General features: G+C 50.8%; 8 protein-coding genes and 1 non-coding gene across 9 annotated transcripts; 3 read left to right on the top strand and 6 right to left on the bottom strand.

Moving 5' to 3' along the window:
• The first annotated feature begins 620 nt into the window (after positions 1–620).
• On the top strand, positions 621–3,111 carry NCU01065 (ammonium transporter MEP2). Its single transcript, XM_956584.3, has 4 exons — positions 621–862; positions 938–1,257; positions 1,330–2,007; positions 2,082–3,111. Exons 1-4 carry the CDS (start codon positions 767–769, stop codon positions 2,431–2,433), a joined length of 1,446 nt encoding a protein of 481 aa, XP_961677.1. The 5' UTR covers positions 621–766; the 3' UTR covers positions 2,434–3,111.
• Positions 3,095–3,971, top strand: NCU01064 (hypothetical protein). The gene is made up of 2 exons (XM_956583.2): positions 3,095–3,389; positions 3,611–3,971. The coding sequence occupies exons 1-2, from the start codon at positions 3,254–3,256 to the stop codon at positions 3,751–3,753; spliced, it is 279 nt and encodes a 92-aa protein (XP_961676.2). The 5' UTR covers positions 3,095–3,253; the 3' UTR covers positions 3,754–3,971.
• A 2,332-nt stretch (positions 3,972–6,303) lies between these two features.
• On the bottom strand, positions 6,304–7,516 carry NCU01063 (hypothetical protein). Its single transcript, XM_956582.2, has 2 exons — positions 6,829–7,516; positions 6,304–6,726 (listed from the first exon to the last, which is right to left on the bottom strand). Exons 1-2 carry the CDS (start codon positions 7,287–7,289, stop codon positions 6,561–6,563), a joined length of 627 nt encoding a protein of 208 aa, XP_961675.1. The 5' UTR covers positions 7,290–7,516; the 3' UTR covers positions 6,304–6,560.
• Positions 7,517–8,871: 1,355 nt separating this feature from the next.
• On the bottom strand, positions 8,872–9,177 carry NCU10449 (hypothetical protein; the record flags this gene model as incomplete). Its single annotated transcript, XM_011396483.1, has 1 exon — positions 8,872–9,177. One exon carries the CDS (start codon positions 9,175–9,177, stop codon positions 8,872–8,874), a length of 306 nt encoding a protein of 101 aa, XP_011394785.1.
• Positions 9,178–9,645: 468 nt separating this feature from the next.
• Positions 9,646–10,867, bottom strand: NCU10448 (hypothetical protein; the record flags this gene model as incomplete). The annotated part of the gene is made up of 4 exons (XM_956581.3): positions 9,646–9,695; positions 9,766–9,938; positions 10,005–10,654; positions 10,715–10,867. The coding sequence occupies 4 exons, from the start codon at positions 10,865–10,867 to the stop codon at positions 9,646–9,648; spliced, it is 1,026 nt and encodes a 341-aa protein (XP_961674.3).
• Positions 10,868–12,328: 1,461 nt separating this feature from the next.
• On the bottom strand, positions 12,329–13,402 carry NCU01061 (dienelactone hydrolase; the record flags this gene model as incomplete). Its single annotated transcript, XM_956580.2, has 1 exon — positions 12,329–13,402. The coding sequence occupies exon 1, from the start codon at positions 13,175–13,177 to the stop codon at positions 12,329–12,331; it is 849 nt and encodes a 282-aa protein (XP_961673.1). The 5' UTR covers positions 13,178–13,402.
• A 518-nt stretch (positions 13,403–13,920) lies between these two features.
• Positions 13,921–14,925, bottom strand: NCU01060 (hypothetical protein). Its single transcript, XM_956579.2, has one exon. It carries the CDS (start codon positions 14,609–14,611, stop codon positions 14,204–14,206), a length of 408 nt encoding a protein of 135 aa, XP_961672.1. The 5' UTR covers positions 14,612–14,925; the 3' UTR covers positions 13,921–14,203.
• Positions 13,930–14,001, bottom strand: NCU15095. Its single transcript has one exon. It is a non-coding gene; the product is annotated as a tRNA-Thr (tRNA).
• A 1,779-nt stretch (positions 14,926–16,704) lies between the features above and the next one.
• Positions 16,705–18,921, top strand: gh47-3 (glycosylhydrolase family 47-3). Its single transcript, XM_956578.2, has one exon. It carries the CDS (start codon positions 16,830–16,832, stop codon positions 18,660–18,662), a length of 1,833 nt encoding a protein of 610 aa, XP_961671.1. The 5' UTR covers positions 16,705–16,829; the 3' UTR covers positions 18,663–18,921.
• The last annotated feature ends 29 nt before the right edge of the window (positions 18,922–18,950 follow it).

Genomic DNA, 18,950 nt, shown 5'->3' with positions numbered 1-18,950 from the left:
GATTTCTCTTTTGCCCGACAGGCCGTAAGTGGTCCTTGTGTACGATAATGTAGGATTCGACGGTTCTTCTTTGTACACCCCTTGCCGGCTATCGATTCGAGCACTTCCGATGTTATTCGGATTGGATGCTATTCATGGTTTGGAAAGCGCTCATCAGCGACAGCTGTGTAGGTATCACCCGGGGTATCTCTTCTGTTTCTCCACCTGAACGAGGCTTTCTATTCTTCGACACTCTTTGGGCAACACGCCCAGCACGACCGCTTACAATGGCCAAAAATGGATCGGAATCCTACAGGTCAGACCCCCACCGTCCGCTCACGGCGCGGCGTTTCGGGTTTCTTATCTCTGTGGCCCACCCATCCATCAAAGCTGAGGTCTTGGCGGCAATGGGAGGGTTTCCCAGAACGGAATGGAGCCCTACCTCGACACCATCAACAGGGGATCAAGGAGCACCAACACTGATAGCTGCAGCCTGGAGTGCATAGGGCCGACATGAATGCCACACATCGCTGACATGTTTCATAGCTCCTCGCCCTCGGTCTTGGGTCTGTTCCTTTATTTATCCTGTAGATCCCTCTCTCCTAAACTCATCTTCTCTGCAACCTCAAGTCATCTATCTCATCGACACTACACGGCACCGAGGGCTTGGTTCGTGTACAGTTTCAATAACAAGTGCTCTGGTCAGCCCGCAACACCACCAAACGTATTCACTTGACCTCGACATAATCTGTACCGAATTGGTGTTGGAATCGGATCAACCTCCAACATGTCGTCCGGCCCCGTTGAAACGTACGAGGGGGTTGCCGGCGTCGCCAACAATGGAGGCAACCCCCTTCTCGAAGACCTCAACCGATATTATTCTGTACGGCATCACCACGCTATCTTATGAAGGACTGATCAGGAGGAACATCAGTGGCTAACCTGTGACTTACACCAGGCCGGAGATTTCGGATGGATCATGACATGTACAGCCCTCGTGCTGCTCATGGTTCCCGGTGTCGGTTTCTTCTACAGCGGTCTTGCACGAAGAAAGTCAGCCTTGGCCCTCATCTGGCTTTCCCTCATGTCGATAGCCATCGTAGGGTTTCAATGGTTCTTCTGGGGTTACTCGCTTGCCTTCTCCCACACCGGAAGCGCCTACATCGGCAACCTCTCCAACTTTGGTCTCATGAAGACCCTCGCCCAGCCAAGCGTTGGCAGCGGCAAGATCCCCGACCTTCTTTTCTGCCTCTATCAGGGCATGTTCGCTGCCATCACGTACGTATTTTCTTTTCATTCCCTCTTCTCTTTCCTTCCTCAAGACCTCAAATTAATCCCTAATCCCTCTAGTCCCGCGCTCGCTATTGGCGCGTGCGCTGATCGCGGCCGTATGCTTCCCGCTCTGGTCTTCATGTTCATCTGGACCACCATCGTCTACGACCCCATCGCCTACTGGACCTGGAACGGCAATGGTTGGTCCTTCAAGATGGGCGGTCTCGACTTTGCGGGCGGCACGCCCGTGCACATCAGCTCCGGAGCCGCCGCCCTCGCCTACTCGCTCATGCTCGGCAAGCGCAACGGCTACAACAAGGTCAACGGTCTGCCCTATCGCCCCCACAATGTCACCCACGTCGTTCTAGGCACCGTATTCCTCTGGGTCGGCTGGTTCGGTTTTAACGGCGGTAGCGCCCTGGCCGCCAACCTCCGCGCCGTCATGGCCTGCATCGTCACTCACATTGCTGCTTGCGTCGGTGGCTTGACTTGGGTCTTGCTCGATTACCGGCTGGAGAGGAAGTGGAGCACCGTCGGCTTCTGCTCCGGTGCCATTGCTGGTCTTGTCGCCATCACCCCTGCTGCGGGTTACGTCCCTCCCTGGTCGGCTTTCATCTTTGGTGTTGTCGGCGGTATCAGCTGCAACTTTGCTACTAAGCTCAAGTTCCTTCTGGGTATTGATGAGGCACTCGATGTGTTTGCTGAGCACGGTGTTGGAGGTATTGTCGGCAACTTGTTGACTGGTATCTTTGCTGCGTATGTCTTACCCCTCCTCCCATATTCCCTCTCCCCTCTTCAAAGAGACCATGACTAACTTTTCTCGGCTATAGTGACTACATTGCCGCTCTCGACGGTGTCTCCATCGGCGACTCAGCCATCGCCGGCGGCTGGGTTAACCACCACTACATCCAGCTCGCCTACCAGCTTGCCGACAGCGTCGCCGGCTTCTCTTACTCCTTCGTCATGACCTGCGTCATCCTCTTCCTTCTCAACCTCGTTCCCGGCCTCTCTCTTCGTGTCGACCACCACCAGGAGGACATTGGCCTCGACGACGACCAGCTTGGCGAATTCGCATACGATTATGTGGAGGTCACTCGCAGCTTGGATGTTATTCCTGGATTAACTGCCCCCAACAGCACAGCTGGTAGCATCAGCGGGAGGGACCCTGAGAAGCAGGTCTAAACTGCTGCAGTAGCAGTGCGAGGCAGTGGATGTGATGATATGAATGCATATATAAACTGGACCTGGACGGACGGCTTGTCTGGGCGTTTGTAATGTGGATATGTGGATAATGATATTTGAGCGGATGAAAGGGGTTCGTTTACTGGGGATGGATGTTTACACCAATGATACCATGTGGCTTTCTTGTTGATACCAGTTTGAGGTTCGTCTGAATTGACCTCCTTATCCTGCTGTCCCCGTCATTGTACCTGTCTTTTGCTTGGCTGTGATGGGCGTTTGGTGTTTGCTCATTTGATCGGCAGTCCCTTTGGTCTCACAATCCGGCCTCTGTACCCTTGATTCCTCAAAGCGTTGGACCATACTTCAAACGCTCTTCACTGGTGACCCTGCCAAGAGCAGAAGTGTCTTGGCCTGAGCTTGGTAGTGCTGAGCAGTCAAATCCGTGAGCTCTTGAGCGCCAAGACGGGTCACGGATGACGTCAAGTATGAGATTCTCACCTTGGGACAATGATAAACAGGAATGCAATCTTCTCACCAGCCGAAAACGGGAGGACGAAAAGCTTGGAAAGACGTCATCCGATTGCCAGGACTAGTGTTAAAAGAGGGGGCATACTATGTATATCAAGTCGCGATAATCCATCAACGAACAACGACATAAGATCCTTCAATCACTTCATCGGAAAATACCGACTTGGATAATCTGCTTCTGAACAACATCATCAACGATCATCTTGACTTACTACCTACCTACCATACTAAAACGAAAAATAATCCGCATCACATCTGCACTCCACCAACGCTTGAGTGCCTCACAGCCAAAATGGCAGAACCCACCGGCCAACTTTCCTCGCAAGGCGCCAAGTCCGCCATGTCCAACGACATGAAAGAGCTCAACGAAGGGAAGGAACATACATCCAACGTGATCAGGGGCCATAAAGCCAATCTTGCCAATCCGAGTATGTTCTTTCCCTCCTGATCTCCTTTCCACTTCTCTCCTTCCCCCGCCATCCCTCACTCTCTCTTCTTCCGCCCCGTCCTTCCTTCCTTCCTTTTTTTTTTCTCATACTGGCGCTCCTTCCCACCCACTTCTCGGCGAAGTGACTTCATAATCTTTGTTTTCTATCTTGTTGTGTAATAAGGGAGGAACTGACAGGAATTGGCATTGGCATTCCCTTAGACACAAGCGAGGAATCCAAACAACACAGCGAAAAGGTGATTGAAGAGCTGGGCGGGAGCGGGACACAGGAGTCGTTGAGGAACAACCCTGTTAGTAAGAGTGCCGCGGAGGAGTTGTATGGGAGTCGGGCTGCTGCTGGTTAAACCTTTGCTGGGGCGCGATACGATACATATTGTAGCAGCGAGTACAAGACATGAGATGATGAAGGTACTATGAAACGACAAAGGTTTTATGAAAGTGAAGTCAAAACAAAAAAAAAAGGCAGACCCTTGTGGATGGACGACCCAGGTGGGTGCAACAAACACATTTGTGGACAATACGCTTTTTATATTCCGAATACTCGATACCGATCTGGGGCCTGTCAAACTTTTCCATGCGAGCTTGGTAATTCATCAGAGGTGCCAATACCTTATCTAATGTTGTCGCGGTCAATACCCATCAAGAAGCCTCAACAACAGAAACAACTTGGATCTCACAGATCGCAGCTCATTCTGGCATTCCGGACCGCCACATCGATGTATCAAGGCGTCACAAGTGATGAGGCATGAAAGACTGGCCGCCCGAAAGCGCTCAAATATCATGATGGATTCCGAAAAATACGTGATGAATAAGCTGGGCAGGTAGGGTGTCGCTTCCTTTTGGCATGGAAAATGCGTTATGGAAGGTTCAGGCTTCTTCGGAATGCGACACAAAAACGGAACGTCGACACCTCAATCGAGGATATCAAATCTTGCTTGACCGTCAGGTACCAGATCTAGTAACCTCAGATTCATCTTTGAATTCTTACATAAAGATATGGCTCGCTAACCGGAAGTGTAAGAGACTTTACTGATATAAATTTCGAGATTCCAGGCATTCCAGACCACGAGGTCCCAAACCTGCAGACCTCGTCCCCAAAAACTTTTATATCATCATACTTCGAACCAAAAGAGTCAAGACGAAGGGAGTCCAGGCAAACGCGACTTGTGCAGTTGGTGCCAAAGAAAAGGGAGTTCTGATGTTCTGGCTCACCCACTTTCGAGCCAAAGAGATGGCCTGAAGGTAGAAGGTACTTCTACGTTACCTATCGATGATGTTTCTTGAAGACCTGAATATCTCTGCGGACGAACTCACTCACCAGCTCCTTGGGCAGCAAGTCGAATTTGATGTAACCAAGCAATAACATAAATCGCATCATTTGCTCGATAATGGTCGATTCATCGTCGAGCAACTTTGCCCATCAGATAACTCAAGTCGCGCTTGTCACGGGATTTCGACTCATAGATTGCTTCGATCAAAGGATCGCCTTAGCGAGTGAGATGCGGAAGTCAGCAAGATGCGATAAAAATACATTGCCTTGAGCTATGCATGGGGCCCCCTAACAACACAAGATCATCCCTTTGATGATTGTCTCCCGAGGCAAACTCCCAGGGTTCAAGTTGTCGATGACGCCATCATCGCAATCCAGTCCATGGGGTTTAGATATTTTTTGGATCGACAGATATTTTATTCCATGAGACAATCCCCAATCCAAACATTGCCAAATCAGAAGCATGGACATTGTCTACGGGTGTGCTGTCGGTACCCTTACTGCCGCCGCCGGTGACGTCCTTCTCAGCGATTACCTGGGGTTGCCTTGACGCATCAAAGTCCACAACAACAATTTGTCCATCACGTAGCTTGATCCTACTTCGAACGGATATTGACCATCAAGTTTCCCATACACGATGGGACGCCAGGGCTTGGATCTCTGAAGAAGGGGTCCTGAGGGGTCCTTTCCTGTCGCCGCCTACCTATGCTTTCTCGCTGACCAGGTCGACTTTCTTTACAACTTTATGTGATGCATCGAAAGCATTTCCGTCCTTGCTGGTAAAAAAATGGTATCTGGTTCAGGCAATCACCTTGATATACACAACACTTGGTCTCAATCCTCTATCTTTCCCTGAGGAAGGAGTGGGAATTGATGCGGAAGATCTGGCTGCCCTCATTGATGCATATACCAAGAAGAAAACGAATTGGGCTTTCAGATCGATGCTTTGAATGCTTTCCTGGATATTCTCAAGAACTTGGTTATGGATAGACGGCTGTGTGCCATCTTTGGGGAGTTCGCATTCTTCCAACAGAAGCTCCTGTAGGTACTGAAGAGACTTGTCCTTGTTGGGGGACTATGTTGGTTCTTGGTATTTGACTACTCAGGATCGCTCTCCGGAATTTTACCGAACACGGAGAAATCCTACCTACATGTATGCCAAAGCCGTTAGGCGACATACTTTCCCAAGCTGGTCGAGGGTAGATTGGAGATTCACTTATCGAAATCGTTCACCTGTCAGTATCTGCTGTGGTCAGGAAGAGTTTTTGACTTGGTATTTCAATCTGCTTTCTTGCCATTGTCAACACGGGAAATTGAAAAGATGACGAGAATAGTAGAGCCGAAATTTCCTGGACGAGAAACGCCACAGGATCAACAGCTGATGCGGCACAGAAAGATCATCGAAACGGTTATGCAATCGAGTCAACCCTGTGGTTCCCAAAGAAGGCAAATAAATGGGTCTTGCGAGTTCCTGCATCCACGGTTGCCATGGAGAAAATTTCAACTCCAATCCAGCGTGATTTTGAGTTCATGGATGAGAGGCATGAAGAGCGGTTGTGTCTCTTTACGCTGGGGACCGATCTACGTTATCTTTGGGTACCGGAATACACAAGGTTACTAAGGGGTTGGAAATAATAGGGATCAGAATGGCGTGATGAAATGAAAATTTTGAATGCCTCCTCCCTAGCGTTACCATTAAGCACTACCTCTATGTATTCTACCCATAATTCCGCCATCTTATGATTCTCATAACCTGTCATAAACCATACCTATGAATGCTGTAAAAGACGCCCGTTCATCACATCCACCGGCCACTCTCACAACCGGTACACTCACAGAAAATACCGAAACCACACATCTGCCTTTCGGTCCGACAGATGACTAGGCCATAGCAGTCATCTCCTTGGGGTCAACACTCAAATTAACAGGCGAGCACCTCACATCCCTTGTCGAGTAAATCTGGCCCTGCTTCCAGCTCCGGTTCTGCCACCTCGCCTCGGTGCAGTTCAAATGGAGTTTGACAGCCGCATATCCAGTGAACGTGGTACTACATTATCATCATCATTCTGTTAGTCATCTAAACCCAATTTCATTTCAAGGTGGTCTAGTCCAAGATGTGCACTAGCAATAATAGAGGTGAGGTACTCACGGATAGTTGGGATCCCCATCCCGGCAAGTCCAGCTCTGGTTGAACCTCAACTCCCCCGTCGGCCGGTTGAAATCAAACTTGGTCTTGCCCACGTCACTCTTGACGCCCGCGGGCGTGTTGGTGCACGTGTACTGTACGGTCCCGTAGAAGAAGTCGTTGAGCTGGTTGCTTGAAGCGCTGCAGACGGTGGTGACCGAGGGCCCGATGGCTGGGTTGGTCAAATTGAAGTTGACGTAGCCCCAGGAGTTTTGGTGGGCGGGGTTGGTGTAGATATAGGAGGCGTGGTAGTCAAAGGCGGAGAGGGCCCAGGAAAAGTTCCCAAAGGAGGTGGCGCCGCAGGAGGTTTGGTTTGTTGGTGGAGTTGTGGTAGTTGTATTATCCTGGCGGACGGCGATGGGGGAAGCTGAGGAGAATGGGAGGAGGAGGGCCGCAAGGGCGGTGGTGAGTGTTGTTGTGAGCATCTTTTAGTAGTTGTTGGTGTTGGGTGGTGAAGCCGAGTTTGGTGGTGAGGTGGAGGTTGATGGTGATGGTGGTGGATGTGACCGTGGTAGTTCCCGTTAAGATATGAGGTTGAGGATGTATCAGTATCAAAAAGATTGATAATAGGGGTCCTGAATGTTTATCTCTTTCGAAGGCTGGGAAAAGAGGGAGTCTGAGATCAGGTTCTTGTGGCGCAGATCGTTATTTCTTATTCAGTCATGCTAGTCCATGAAGTGAGTCGTAAGGTTCCTTAGCTGCCGCTTTATAGCTTCTTGTTGTAGCAGCCAGTGACACCTCTGCCGGCATTAAACCTGTTAGCGTGGTACCGCCACCTTACAGTATTCAAGGGTCTGGAGGTGGTCAACCCTGTCATCTTCTGTACAAAAAGTGGAGCTCTTGCCACTTTGCAAATCACCGCGCTAACAAATTTGATGCTCGCAGAGGTGTAGTGTAGTTAGGCAGTATAGGCTGGAGCAACATCAATTTGAAATACTATCACCAGTTTTGCCAATGGTCAACAAATGATACCCTATGATAGCTGAACCCAAGCCGTCTTGCATCTCGTGTTCCAATATGCAGCTGTAACATTATGGGACGAGTTAAACGAAGTGAAAAGACCCGGAAAGGCGGTCGGCCGTCGGTGCTGCCGTTTGTGGTTTCCTTAGGTACACTTCTTTTGTGGTGGTGGCCAAGTCCCATCGTCCGATCCCACGATCCCCGACGGTACTTAGGGCTGCAGATCTCCGAGACCCCTCCTCATGTGCGTGCCAGATGTCGGTGTAGAGGTAGATTCGGTAACCATGCTACGCATAGTATACCATGGGTTGAGCTTGTACAAGCAAAAGTATCGCTACCTAACGGTGTTGTTGTTCATGCTGTGTCCAAGCATAGGAAGGTGAAGGGATGGTGACGCAGCTGCCACCAAGAAGATGCGGTGTCTATCCAGTCTCCCTTTTTACCCTAGGATGGGTATCGAGATTCCGGAATATAGAACGATACGTACCATCCCGCCCCTTTAGTGGTCAAGTTATGCCTCCTTGCGGGCTCGTATTCCCGGGCTCGTGAGGTTAATGCGAATAATGTAGCTTGTTTATTCTGCATGAATGAAGGTGCGATGTCACCTTCGCAGCCTCGATCTTTTACTCCTCCTGGTTCATGGTTGTGTTGTCTGAGGTTTTGTCAAATTAAGATTTGTAGGCCATGTGAGACCTGCAGGACACAGACGGTGCCGGAGTTTCTTACGCCATAGCCTTTGCATTTTTAGCGGTTGCTCTACTTAGGGGTAGGCGGGGTAAAAGATAGTTGCGCTACGGAAAATAGATAGTCTTCCCCATACACTTTCCACCACTAATGATCATATTCTGTAGGCTGCCCAGTCCAAGAAGATCTACGCGTACTTACGTCGCTGCCACCCTGCGCCAGGCAGGGCTTTCCATTTCTTCAACCACAACCTCCATCCGCCGTCATGATAGACGGCTGAGCTGCCGGTCTATCCGTCGGCTTCGCCAAGTGGCCATGCAAAGATCCGGAGCCATCACCATTGCCGTCACCAGTCCCATCCATCTATTTTTGTCCATTCTTCTCGGAGGTAACCGTACTCACCTCTACCATGATTATGTACCCAACCACTCGGCAGCAGCCATTGGGCCGTTCCCGAACCTCCCGTCGGCCTTCCGGGATGAACAACCTGCCACTCATCCATTCCATGCCCAGACCATTACGTGCAGCAGCCGACGATCCAGGGCGGCAGTGCCACATCAAGCATCGAAGCATCGTGGAACCCGAATAGAATGCATGGACGCCTTTCTCGCGTGTACGACCCTGCTGGCCGCGGCTGGTGAACTGGCCAGCCACGATACCGGCCGCCATGATACACAGACCTACACACCAAGTACGACGTGGAGAGACAACGGGAAGGCGGTTGCGAAAATGGAGGTGAGCAAGAGACAATGACGACAGAACCGTCTACAGTTCAGACCGTATGTCGGTCTTTTTGGATTCCCCTTTGGCGACGATGCCCCAAATCCGTACCTGACAGCTAGCTCGGCATTGCGACCCATCCGATGTCATTTTTCCCAAATTCACTTTGTTGTCCGGATCGCGACCGTCAATGCAGACATGGCAGAATCACTCATCAACATGATCGCCATTCACCAAACACAATGACCAACAAAAAAGTGCATCATACATCTCATCCATGACCTCTTAAGTTACAGCAACACAACCGCATCAATCTTATCGTCATGAGCATCGACATCACGTCAACCAATTCCCCCCTGGTCTACCGACGGAGTCTGACTTTACTACTCTCTTCATCGTATCTCTTGTTCCCTCTGTTTACTTACTTTCCATCTTCTCCATTGGGTTTCCGGGAATGGAATCGAGCCCTGAGGTAGGTCAGTCATATCAGCGGTTATCACTCCTTAACAACCAGAAGATCTTTTATCGCAGACTTACATCCGTCGATTGGCTCATCCACGAGTACCTCGTTGTACTTGCACTTGTTCATCGCCGGCACGCTCTGCGTCTTCAGGGTCGGGCAATTGACATAGCACGCCGAGTCCATGGCTCGCTGCAGAGAGTCACCTTTCCAACCAAAGATATAGTCGCCATGGGATCCGAAGCCGGTACTGTTTGTCATCTTTAGTAATCACTTCTTTTCCCAATCCTTATCTTAAGATGTCAAATTGGCATACTGATCGCCCATAGACCAAACGAATGGCTGGCTTCCATCCTCAGGCCAAACCTCTTTTTCGTTAAATTGGCTTGTGTCCCAGATGGTCTCATACATCAACTGGGGCACCCGCACTGGATGACTAGCCGGGCAAGGTCCACCGCTCTCAAACGTTCCGGACTCCGGATACGCCATGTGACTCATGTGATCCGGCGCATCGAGGTTCTTACCATCCCAGCAGGTTGGGAATCTCACATTGGCCATGATGCCGGCCGGGCACGGCTTGGTTGGGAAGTGCATGGACTCGGGGAACCGGGTGCCAAGGTCCTGGAGACATGTGTACGTGATCTGCCGGAACCGGGTGGCTTGCTGCTTACTCCGGTACGAAGCTTCGCCGATGAGCATGCGGAATCCTTGCTTGAAGGCCGTTACCTTGGACGTCTGCTGGTAGTTGGCCAGCCCGTCCTGCATGTAGTACACGGTCATGCCCCCATTGGAGCCTTCAAATCCGATGTTGGGGACCTGCGGGACCCTGTGATACGAGCCGTTGCGGGCACGAAAGAAGAGCACAGCAGTCCAGTAGTTGGAGAAGTCTTCGGAAAACTGGCACGTTGTGCATGTGGCTTTCTCTCCGATATCTTCTCGTGGATCCATGGAGATGTTGAAGGCATTCTTAATGGGATATTAGTCACCGGAACAAGTGTCGTCAAGGAAAAGGGGAAGAAGCCTTACCCCACCGATGATCTGGTGAAGATGTGGAGAGGGAGAGATTCCGGGGTTGACAAGCGGATCTACCCGCTGGACAGTAAGCTGCGAGCAGCCGAACCGTATCAACGCCGTCGAAGGCGCCACAAGCGCGAGCGCGGTAAGTGAACTCCAGTGCATCTTGTCTCCCCTTTCACTGAATCAACCAAGGCGTTGCTTATGTGGTGTTGAAGGAAAGACTGTCTGTTTAAAGGATCTGCTCTGGCGTGGGGTGTCTTGGGACGGAAGATGATGGCCAGCCGACACTTGGAGATTCACGTGTAAGGAAAACATAGCAGGAAAGCCGAGTGACGCCCATGATTCAAAGGGAAGCATGAGGCTTTATCCTACGAGATTCAGCCGGGCTCATTCGTTTCCATTTTTCTTCCAACGGTTCTTGTCATTAACTCCTCACGAGCCGCATCCGTACCATGTGCCGGGTCATTAAAATGGATTCTAACAGATAGGACGACGATCCTTCACATTCCCCCGCTGCGTTGTCAATTCTGCTATAGCCCGTCAAAGGCTGCTACGATGCTACGGATGATGGCAATAATGCATCCTTGAAAGGGGTGGCGTTTTGGCATCAACTGCCGGCTGTTAACATAATTTCTTTGCAATCTACTCTGACTTCTAGGCGCTCTGCTCAATCTTGTTCCTTACAATTCTTCAGCTCAAGAAGATAACCCCCGCATCGAGCGAAGAGGAAGTTGTCATCAAGTGGTGGATATGCTCCGATTGGCGAATGCAACCCGAAACCGGGAGATATCTACATCATCTTTCCGGGTTTGAGTCTTGATTAACTCCAAGATTAATGTCTCCTTTCAGCCGGGAAGTATAGCACATATGTTGTACCCTGACATCAGTCAATCGGCCCGTCATTCTGTGCGCTGGATTTCGAGATGTTGTTGTTGGTTCAACCTGGACGGTCTGTCTGCGCTAGACAAACCAATCCATGATGCATCGACTTGTTTCTTCCGTGTTGAGAGGACTCTATCCCGGTTTTGGCTCCAAAAGACACTCGCCGTGACTTACACATATCACGCATGGGTTCGATCGTGCAAATCACCTCTTTTTTTCTACCGTTTTGGTAGGTTGGTACCTGAGCGAACCATCGCCACCATGAGATTAACCGCTCAATTTATTGCTAAACTTCCTGACCGGGTAATGTCCTGGTAGGACTTGGGCGATTCGATCACCAGCGAAGATGCTGGTGGTTGAAAAAAGAAAGTGGGCGACATTGTTCAGTCTGCTGAATTAGGGACCTTCCAGCCGACGCTCACTTATTACTCGCTTTCACAGGGCCAGTTACTCACCCTCGTCATCGCCATTTACTCCGTGGTGATAAACGTCGGAATTAGTGTCGTATCACACACATGGATGACTAAATAGCGTTACCCATCGACGATATTGAAAGCCAGAAAAAGAGACTAGGCAACAACACTCACAAACAAACGCCGCTCGTCCCACCACAACTGGATCCAAGAAACGACGGCAATGTCTGAATCCAGATCTTAACAACTCAGCGTGAGGCTTGAGGCTTGAGGATACTTACAGCCGACACTATCCATCTCCCTCATACGATCCAGCCTCGTTGAAGACTCAGTTACTATGCAACCACTGCTTCATCCACGCAACCGCTGCATTTTTGCCCCTAACCATTGCCTCCCTCTCGCCCTCCTTCCTCTCATCGCCCCTGATGAAACAACCGTGATGCACCCCCGGAAAATGCGAATACTCAAATGGCACTCCCAGCTTCTGCAGCGTCACAAACGTATGCGTCTTCAACTCCTCCGTATACCTTTGATCAAACTCCGGAGCCAACACCTGCACCGGCACGTTCTTTGAAACCCTCTCAATATCTTCCTTCGTCACAAAGGTAGGATGACCAGTCGTCACCGCGTCCACCAACTTCTTGCCGTGCCCCTCAGAATCCCCAGAACCCTCCTCATGCTCAGCAGCAGCCAACCTGAAAATCGCCCACCCACCATAACAGTACCCCACGGCCCCGACCTTCTCAAACCCGCCCCCCTCCGCACTCTTCAACGCCTTCGCAAACGCAAAGATTTCAGGCTCGCGCACCTCGCGCGCATTCTCTTTCATGAAGCGCGCAATGTCGATCTCCCCCCAGCGCTCCTCCAGCACTAACTCGGGCGGACAGACAAAGCCGCCGAAGAAGTCCGGGACGAAGACGGTGGCGTTCGCTTCGGCGGCGTAGTGGTCGGCCAGCAGGCGGACGTTGGGGAAAGTCCAGCCGAAGATGTCGTGGATGATCAGGATGGCGACGCGCGGGTTCGTGCCCGTTTTGTAGACGGCGTTGGTGGTGCCTGGGATGGAACCTGCAGGGAGGGCGGTGCCTGTGGGCGTGCCGGACCAGCGGAAGCCGGTGAGGCAGCAGCGGCTGATGCCGGAGGGCAGTTCAGGCTGTGCGGAGGAAGAGGAGGAGGACATGGCTGATGGTGTCTTTTTTCGGTGATATAGAGGGGCTAGTAAGTACAATGGGATTTGGAAAGATTTTCAGGGGTTGGGTGAAGGTGAGTTGAGTACAATCTTGATTGAGAGGTGACTGATTTGAACTTGCTTCTTAACACAAGGTCATAAACGCGGGATTCATACGTGTCTTATACAGAACCACCATATGCGTCTTTCTCTTCATCGAGGTGAAGCCACCATCTGTCGGCCCTCATGTTACATAAAATTTACGAGGTTATTCGGTGTTATCGACTTGTGGTCCCGTCAGATTTTTCAAATTCATTGGCCTTTTCGGTCCCGAAATGTTACTCTGTGCTTACACAACCAAGATCCCGGCGATTTCGCGATCAGAAACATGCGTTAACTCCGAAGGGAGTTAGGAGATATTAACAGTCGAATAGCCGGTTGACTATGGGCTGGGATATTTGAGCCAATATGTGCGGTTTCAGTACCTTGGTTGCTTTTCTTGACTGCTAGGGGATCTTGGCTTGTTCAGCAATGATTAAAAGAAGATGAAGAGAATGGTGATTTGAAAACCGTTTGCGAGTTAACATTCCATGATATACCGATACATGCACACCCCAAAAGAAATTGACCCCGAGTGATGATAAATTTGAAACAAACTTGGCTGGAAACAGGAAAATCAAAAAGAAAAAGGAAAAAGAAGATGAGGAATAGCAACTATGCCAAGAAGAACAAAATTGCCCAATAATGGCAAAAGAGAGGCGAATTGCCCACAGCCAGAATCGAACTGACGACCTCATCATTACTAGTGATGCGCTCTACCACTGAGCCATGCGGGCTTGATGATTCGATGTTTGAATTGATCAAATGATCTATTTATTAACTCCCACAGTAACTTGCAGTTGCATGCGTTGTCCCAATTCCCTAAGCAGCAATGCTCGCTCTCTGTGTTCACTGCGTCCTATCCGCATCACACCACCTAGCCATCGCCACTGCATTTCATATCTTCACCACTCCTCGCCATCCCCGCTCAATGCTAACTCAAAGTTTACTTCCCCTTCTCCCCCTTCCCTTCCCCTTCGTATCATCAACCACCTGCTCCCGCTCTAAACTCGTCGGGTCTCCCTCTAGAGGGATTCTCTTTCCTGAAGCGGTCCTTGCCCCACCTGAACTGGCATCCGTGGGATCATTCCTCGGCACACCATAAGCCTTTGTTCGATTCCCATGCGATGCGGATGGTGATTTGTTGGAAGGGGAGCGTGAAGAAGAGGACGAAGAAGAAGGGGAGACCTCGGCTCCTTCCGGGGCATATTCAACATTGTCGGGAGGATTCTGGTTGGTCTCGGCCTTGAGGGAGATGGGATCGCCTAGTTGGGAGGGATTGGCGTTGGGGCCGTTGACCTTTTCGGCGGCGATTTGGCGGAGGGGTTTCTTATCTTGGGAAGACATGATTGTGGTTGTTGTGTAAGGGTAGGTAGTCGAGTGTGATGGTTTGAGGTGGTGGTTGGTGTGGTTCGGACGCTTTGATGGTTTTACTTGCGGTCGTGATGTGCGAATGGAGTTGTTCTCGAGAAAATGAGTAATTCACCAGGAAGAATTGTGGATGAAGGTGAAAGCAAAAATGACAATGGCGTCTGTGTTGAAGCACATGCAATCAGTCCTCTCGAGTTCACGCTCATTGTCAGTCGAAGTCATCTCAAAATACTGAGCCACGATTATGTCGTGTGCGTCATCGCCTATGTATGACGTTGTTCGTATGAAACGGTCGCGCGATCTCGGCCATGCTAATCTGTCGGGTTCATCGCATGTGGATCGCGCCGGGATGTGGACAATCCCGACCCCGAAGATCCGGCAACTTTACTATGTATAGCATGTGTTAGCGTTCGGTAGCTTCCGTTGCATTGGCAGTGCATTGATCGCCGGCGATTTTCGGGGTCAATGCGACTGCGTATCAAGACTTGAGGTTCATCAGGGAGGGATTCATCAACTGTGTGCACCTGAACCCAAAATCTATTTCATGTTGCAGTACTTGGTTGGTCCCGAACAGTTTGGACAGTGGCATGTTCCGCAGTTTCCGTCCATCTCGTTTCCCATAACCTTCCACGTAAGACACTCCAAGGTTTACAACAGGTTTGGAGCACGATGACTTGGGTGTCTCGACTGATTATGATTATTCGTCTCCATTTTTTTCACGCCCCTTCAGCAACTCAGCTTTCAATGCTCTAGGAACATTAGCTCAAACTCGGAAAGTGAGGTTCGATCTAGAGGGAATAATCTGGCCAGGTTCGTCTGAGTAAGTGAGTACCTTGTGCATGGCTCCCGGCATGACTTGCCAAAGCATGTCGAGTAGAAGGCATTCTTATCATGAACCAGCCAGATACTTCGTTCTTTTTTTGAACCTGCGGCGATGCGTCTTGCACTCAAGAACGATTGCACCAGGGAATGTTGAATCGCTTTGGCATCCACTCTGGCTCACTAGGGTCTAGGATGGGTTTATGAGGATTCAGAAACGAAGCACCACAGATCACTACAAAGGCATGGCTATAAACCATTCCCATATGCGCTGCTTCATGTGTCCAGTCCGTCTGGTTGTCCTGGGACTAATGTGGCGGTCGGGTCGGGATACCACTCTAGGTCGACGCGAGATAAAAGAGTGTGGCGGTCGTAGGTGAAGCCCCAACTGATGACGAAGCGAGAGACCTACGCTCGCAAATCATAAGCCCTGCCAAAATAGGCATCTGAGATGCCTTGAATCGAATAGAAATGTCCGTATTCCCCGGTATAACCTGTCGTATAAGTGCTGCTAGGTAGAGGACCAGAAAAGAAGGCTGCCCTCGCATAGATAAGTCGGGGTCTCGGTCAGCTCTTGTATGCGGATTCGAGACACAGGTTGACTGTAGGGCTGAACTTGTTCTCGACCCATGCCGTGGTGATGCCGTGGTACTTTAGCATCTCAGCTACTTAAAGCATGTACATACTTCATAGGTTCCGCACATCGATGGTCGAGTTGTCGATGTGATCGAGGGGTAATAGGCAGTCAGGATCTTGCAACAGTATCCAGTAAAAGTCGACAGAGGTACTTGAGCATGGAATTCCAGGGTTTGACGAGTGTCCTCGATCGCGGATTGCCCTCGCAAGTTGTGTTGTTCAGAAATGGAAGAAGCGGGCTGCTCTTCAAATACCTATGTAACGAAGTGTGCAGCGACTGAAGCTCCACACAGTAAGAGGGAGTAATGTTACGGTAATGGCGGGGCGCGCTACGCTGGCTGGGACAACGCTAAGATCTCGGGCCGTTATTCCAGCTTGGCTGCCCAAGACATGGGCGGTCCCCTGAACATCCCCACAATTAGCGGTTGTTACCAGCAGTAGGAATACGTATCTTTACGGTATTTACATTACAGCCCGCTCACAGCTTTGCATGAGCAGTGTGACAGCTGGTATGTAGAATAACCAAGCGATACCCGTCAGTTGCTGTATGTTACGAATATCGTGACCGGCAAAAGTCTCCTGAAACAAATACGCAGACGGTGACAGCTTCCCTGGGTCCAACAACTTTGGTGTTCATATTCTATAGAATACATATGTCAACTTCTGGCTCCTCCAACCCCGCGGATTGTCGATCATCACGCCTTCGTCGAGTTTCATAGTTCCATCTTCAGCTTCCACAATGCCGCCCCTTGCTCGGCGGTGGGGAGCGGCACTGCTCATTGCTTGTGTCACTTGCTTCATGCTTTTTACTTCGCACCGCAACCTCGAGTTGGCCAGGCTCAACTTCTCCTCCTCTTCCTCCTCCTCCGCTGATGCAGGGCCGGACTCGGACTGGGGGTCAACCCCGGTATCTATACGGGATAGGCTGCAGAAACCTCCCCAGTACCCCGTCACCAAGATGAGACAGCTGCCGACAGGGCCCCCTTCGAGACTGCCCACAGTACAGACCACCTTCGGCCCGGAGTCTGACAATGACCGAAAGGTACGCCTCGAGAGACAAGCTGCCGTCAAAGATGCCTTTCTTCGCTGCTGGAGCTCGTATCGCACCAAGGCATGGATGAGTGACGAGCTGGAGCCAGTTAACGGCGGCCGTAAGGATACCTTTGGAGGATGGGGAGCAACACTGGTTGATAGCCTTGACACGCTATGGATCATGGGTTTGAAGGATCAGTTCTACGAGGCCGTTGCTGCGGCAGCCAACATCAGCTTCGAGACCACCTCCCGAGCCGAAATCAACGTCTTCGAGACAAATATCCGGTATCTAGGCGGCTTCCTCGCCGCATACGACCTCAGCGGGGACAAGAGGTTGCTGCAAAAGGCCAAGGAGGTGGGTGAGGTCTTGTACCTGGCCTTCGACACTCCCAACAGGATGCCCCAGACGAGATGGAATTTCCATGACGCTTCCCGTGGAGAGCGACAAGTCGCCCATGATGCTGTCCTCCTTGCCGAGATTGGGTCCTTCTCTCTCGAGTTCATTCGTCTCTCCATGTTGACGGGTGATCCCAAGTGGTTTGATGCTGTGCAAAATATCATGGAGGCTCTCCAGAAACAACAGCAAAAGACACGCCTTCCCGGCATGTGGCCTGTCGTAGTCGATGCAAGACGGATGGACTTTGGCAGACACAACCATTACACGCTAGGTGCAATGGCCGACTCGCTCTACGAATATCTCCCCAAGACTCATGCCCTTGTCGGCGGCTTGCTCCCCATGTACGCCGACATGTACAATGCAGCTATGGATACGGCCATTCGCTACAACCTCTTCCGTCCTATGGTGCCTGATCAGAAGAACATTCTAATGGCGGGCATGGTCCTGGTCGGGTCAGAAAATGGAAAGAGAGTGACACAGCTGCGTCCAGAAGGCCAACATCTCGCTTGTTTTACCGGCGGAATGCTTGCTCTCGGAGGCAAACTCGTTCAAAATGACACCCATCTCCAAAAGGGAGAGCAGCTCATGGACGGGTGCGTGTGGGCGTACAAATCCATGCCCTTGGGTATAATGCCCGAGGTCTTCCACGTGCTGCCCTGTGACTCGACCGATCACTGTCCGTGGGATGAGGAAAAATGGAAGTTGGCCGTCGTTGAAGAGGCTGGCTGGGGGCTGTCCGATAACAAAGAAAATGATTTGCATAAGGCGAATAGAATCATTAACCACAAAAGGCTACCTCAAGGTTTCGTCTCGATTCCAGACGCGCGCTATATCCTTCGCCCCGAGGCCATCGAGAGCGTCTTTCTCCTTTACCGCATGACGGGTCGCCGTGACCTTCCAGACTCAGCCTGGGCCATGTTTCAGGCCATTGACTCCAACACCAGGACCGAACTGGCCAACTCGGCGCTGCTCGACGTTACCGTAAAGGGGGGCAAACCACCCATGATCCATTCCATGGAGAGCTTCTGGCTGGGGGAGACACTCAAGTACTTCTATCTCATGTTCAGCGAGCCGGATCTCATCAACCTCGATAACTTCGTCTTCAACACAGAGGCACATCCATTCAAGCGCCTCATTCCGTGACCTGGAACCCTTCACACTGTCGCGGGTGCCACGCCACTAGATTCACAGGTCCTGCGTCACGGAAGCGGCTCGGCATACCTACAAACACTGCTGGAGGACTCGTATCGCTTCTTCAATTCAACTAATGTCTAATTAAACTAATTGAATGGTTACTGCACATGTGAGCATTTATGATGTGGCGGCCTCAAACGCGCACTTCACCGGTTACTGCTATTCACTTGACACTCGAAAGAAGAACCTTCGTAGCGCGGGAACTAGCGCACCTAGTCGACGCGCTCCCATTCACTT

This window comes from Neurospora crassa, linkage group V, assembly GCF_000182925.2.
Source record: "Neurospora crassa OR74A linkage group V, whole genome shotgun sequence".
Lineage (NCBI taxonomy): Eukaryota > Fungi > Ascomycota > Sordariomycetes > Sordariales > Sordariaceae > Neurospora > Neurospora crassa.
Note: the sequence above shows the minus strand (reverse complement) of the source record. Positions and strands in the feature narration are given on the sequence as shown.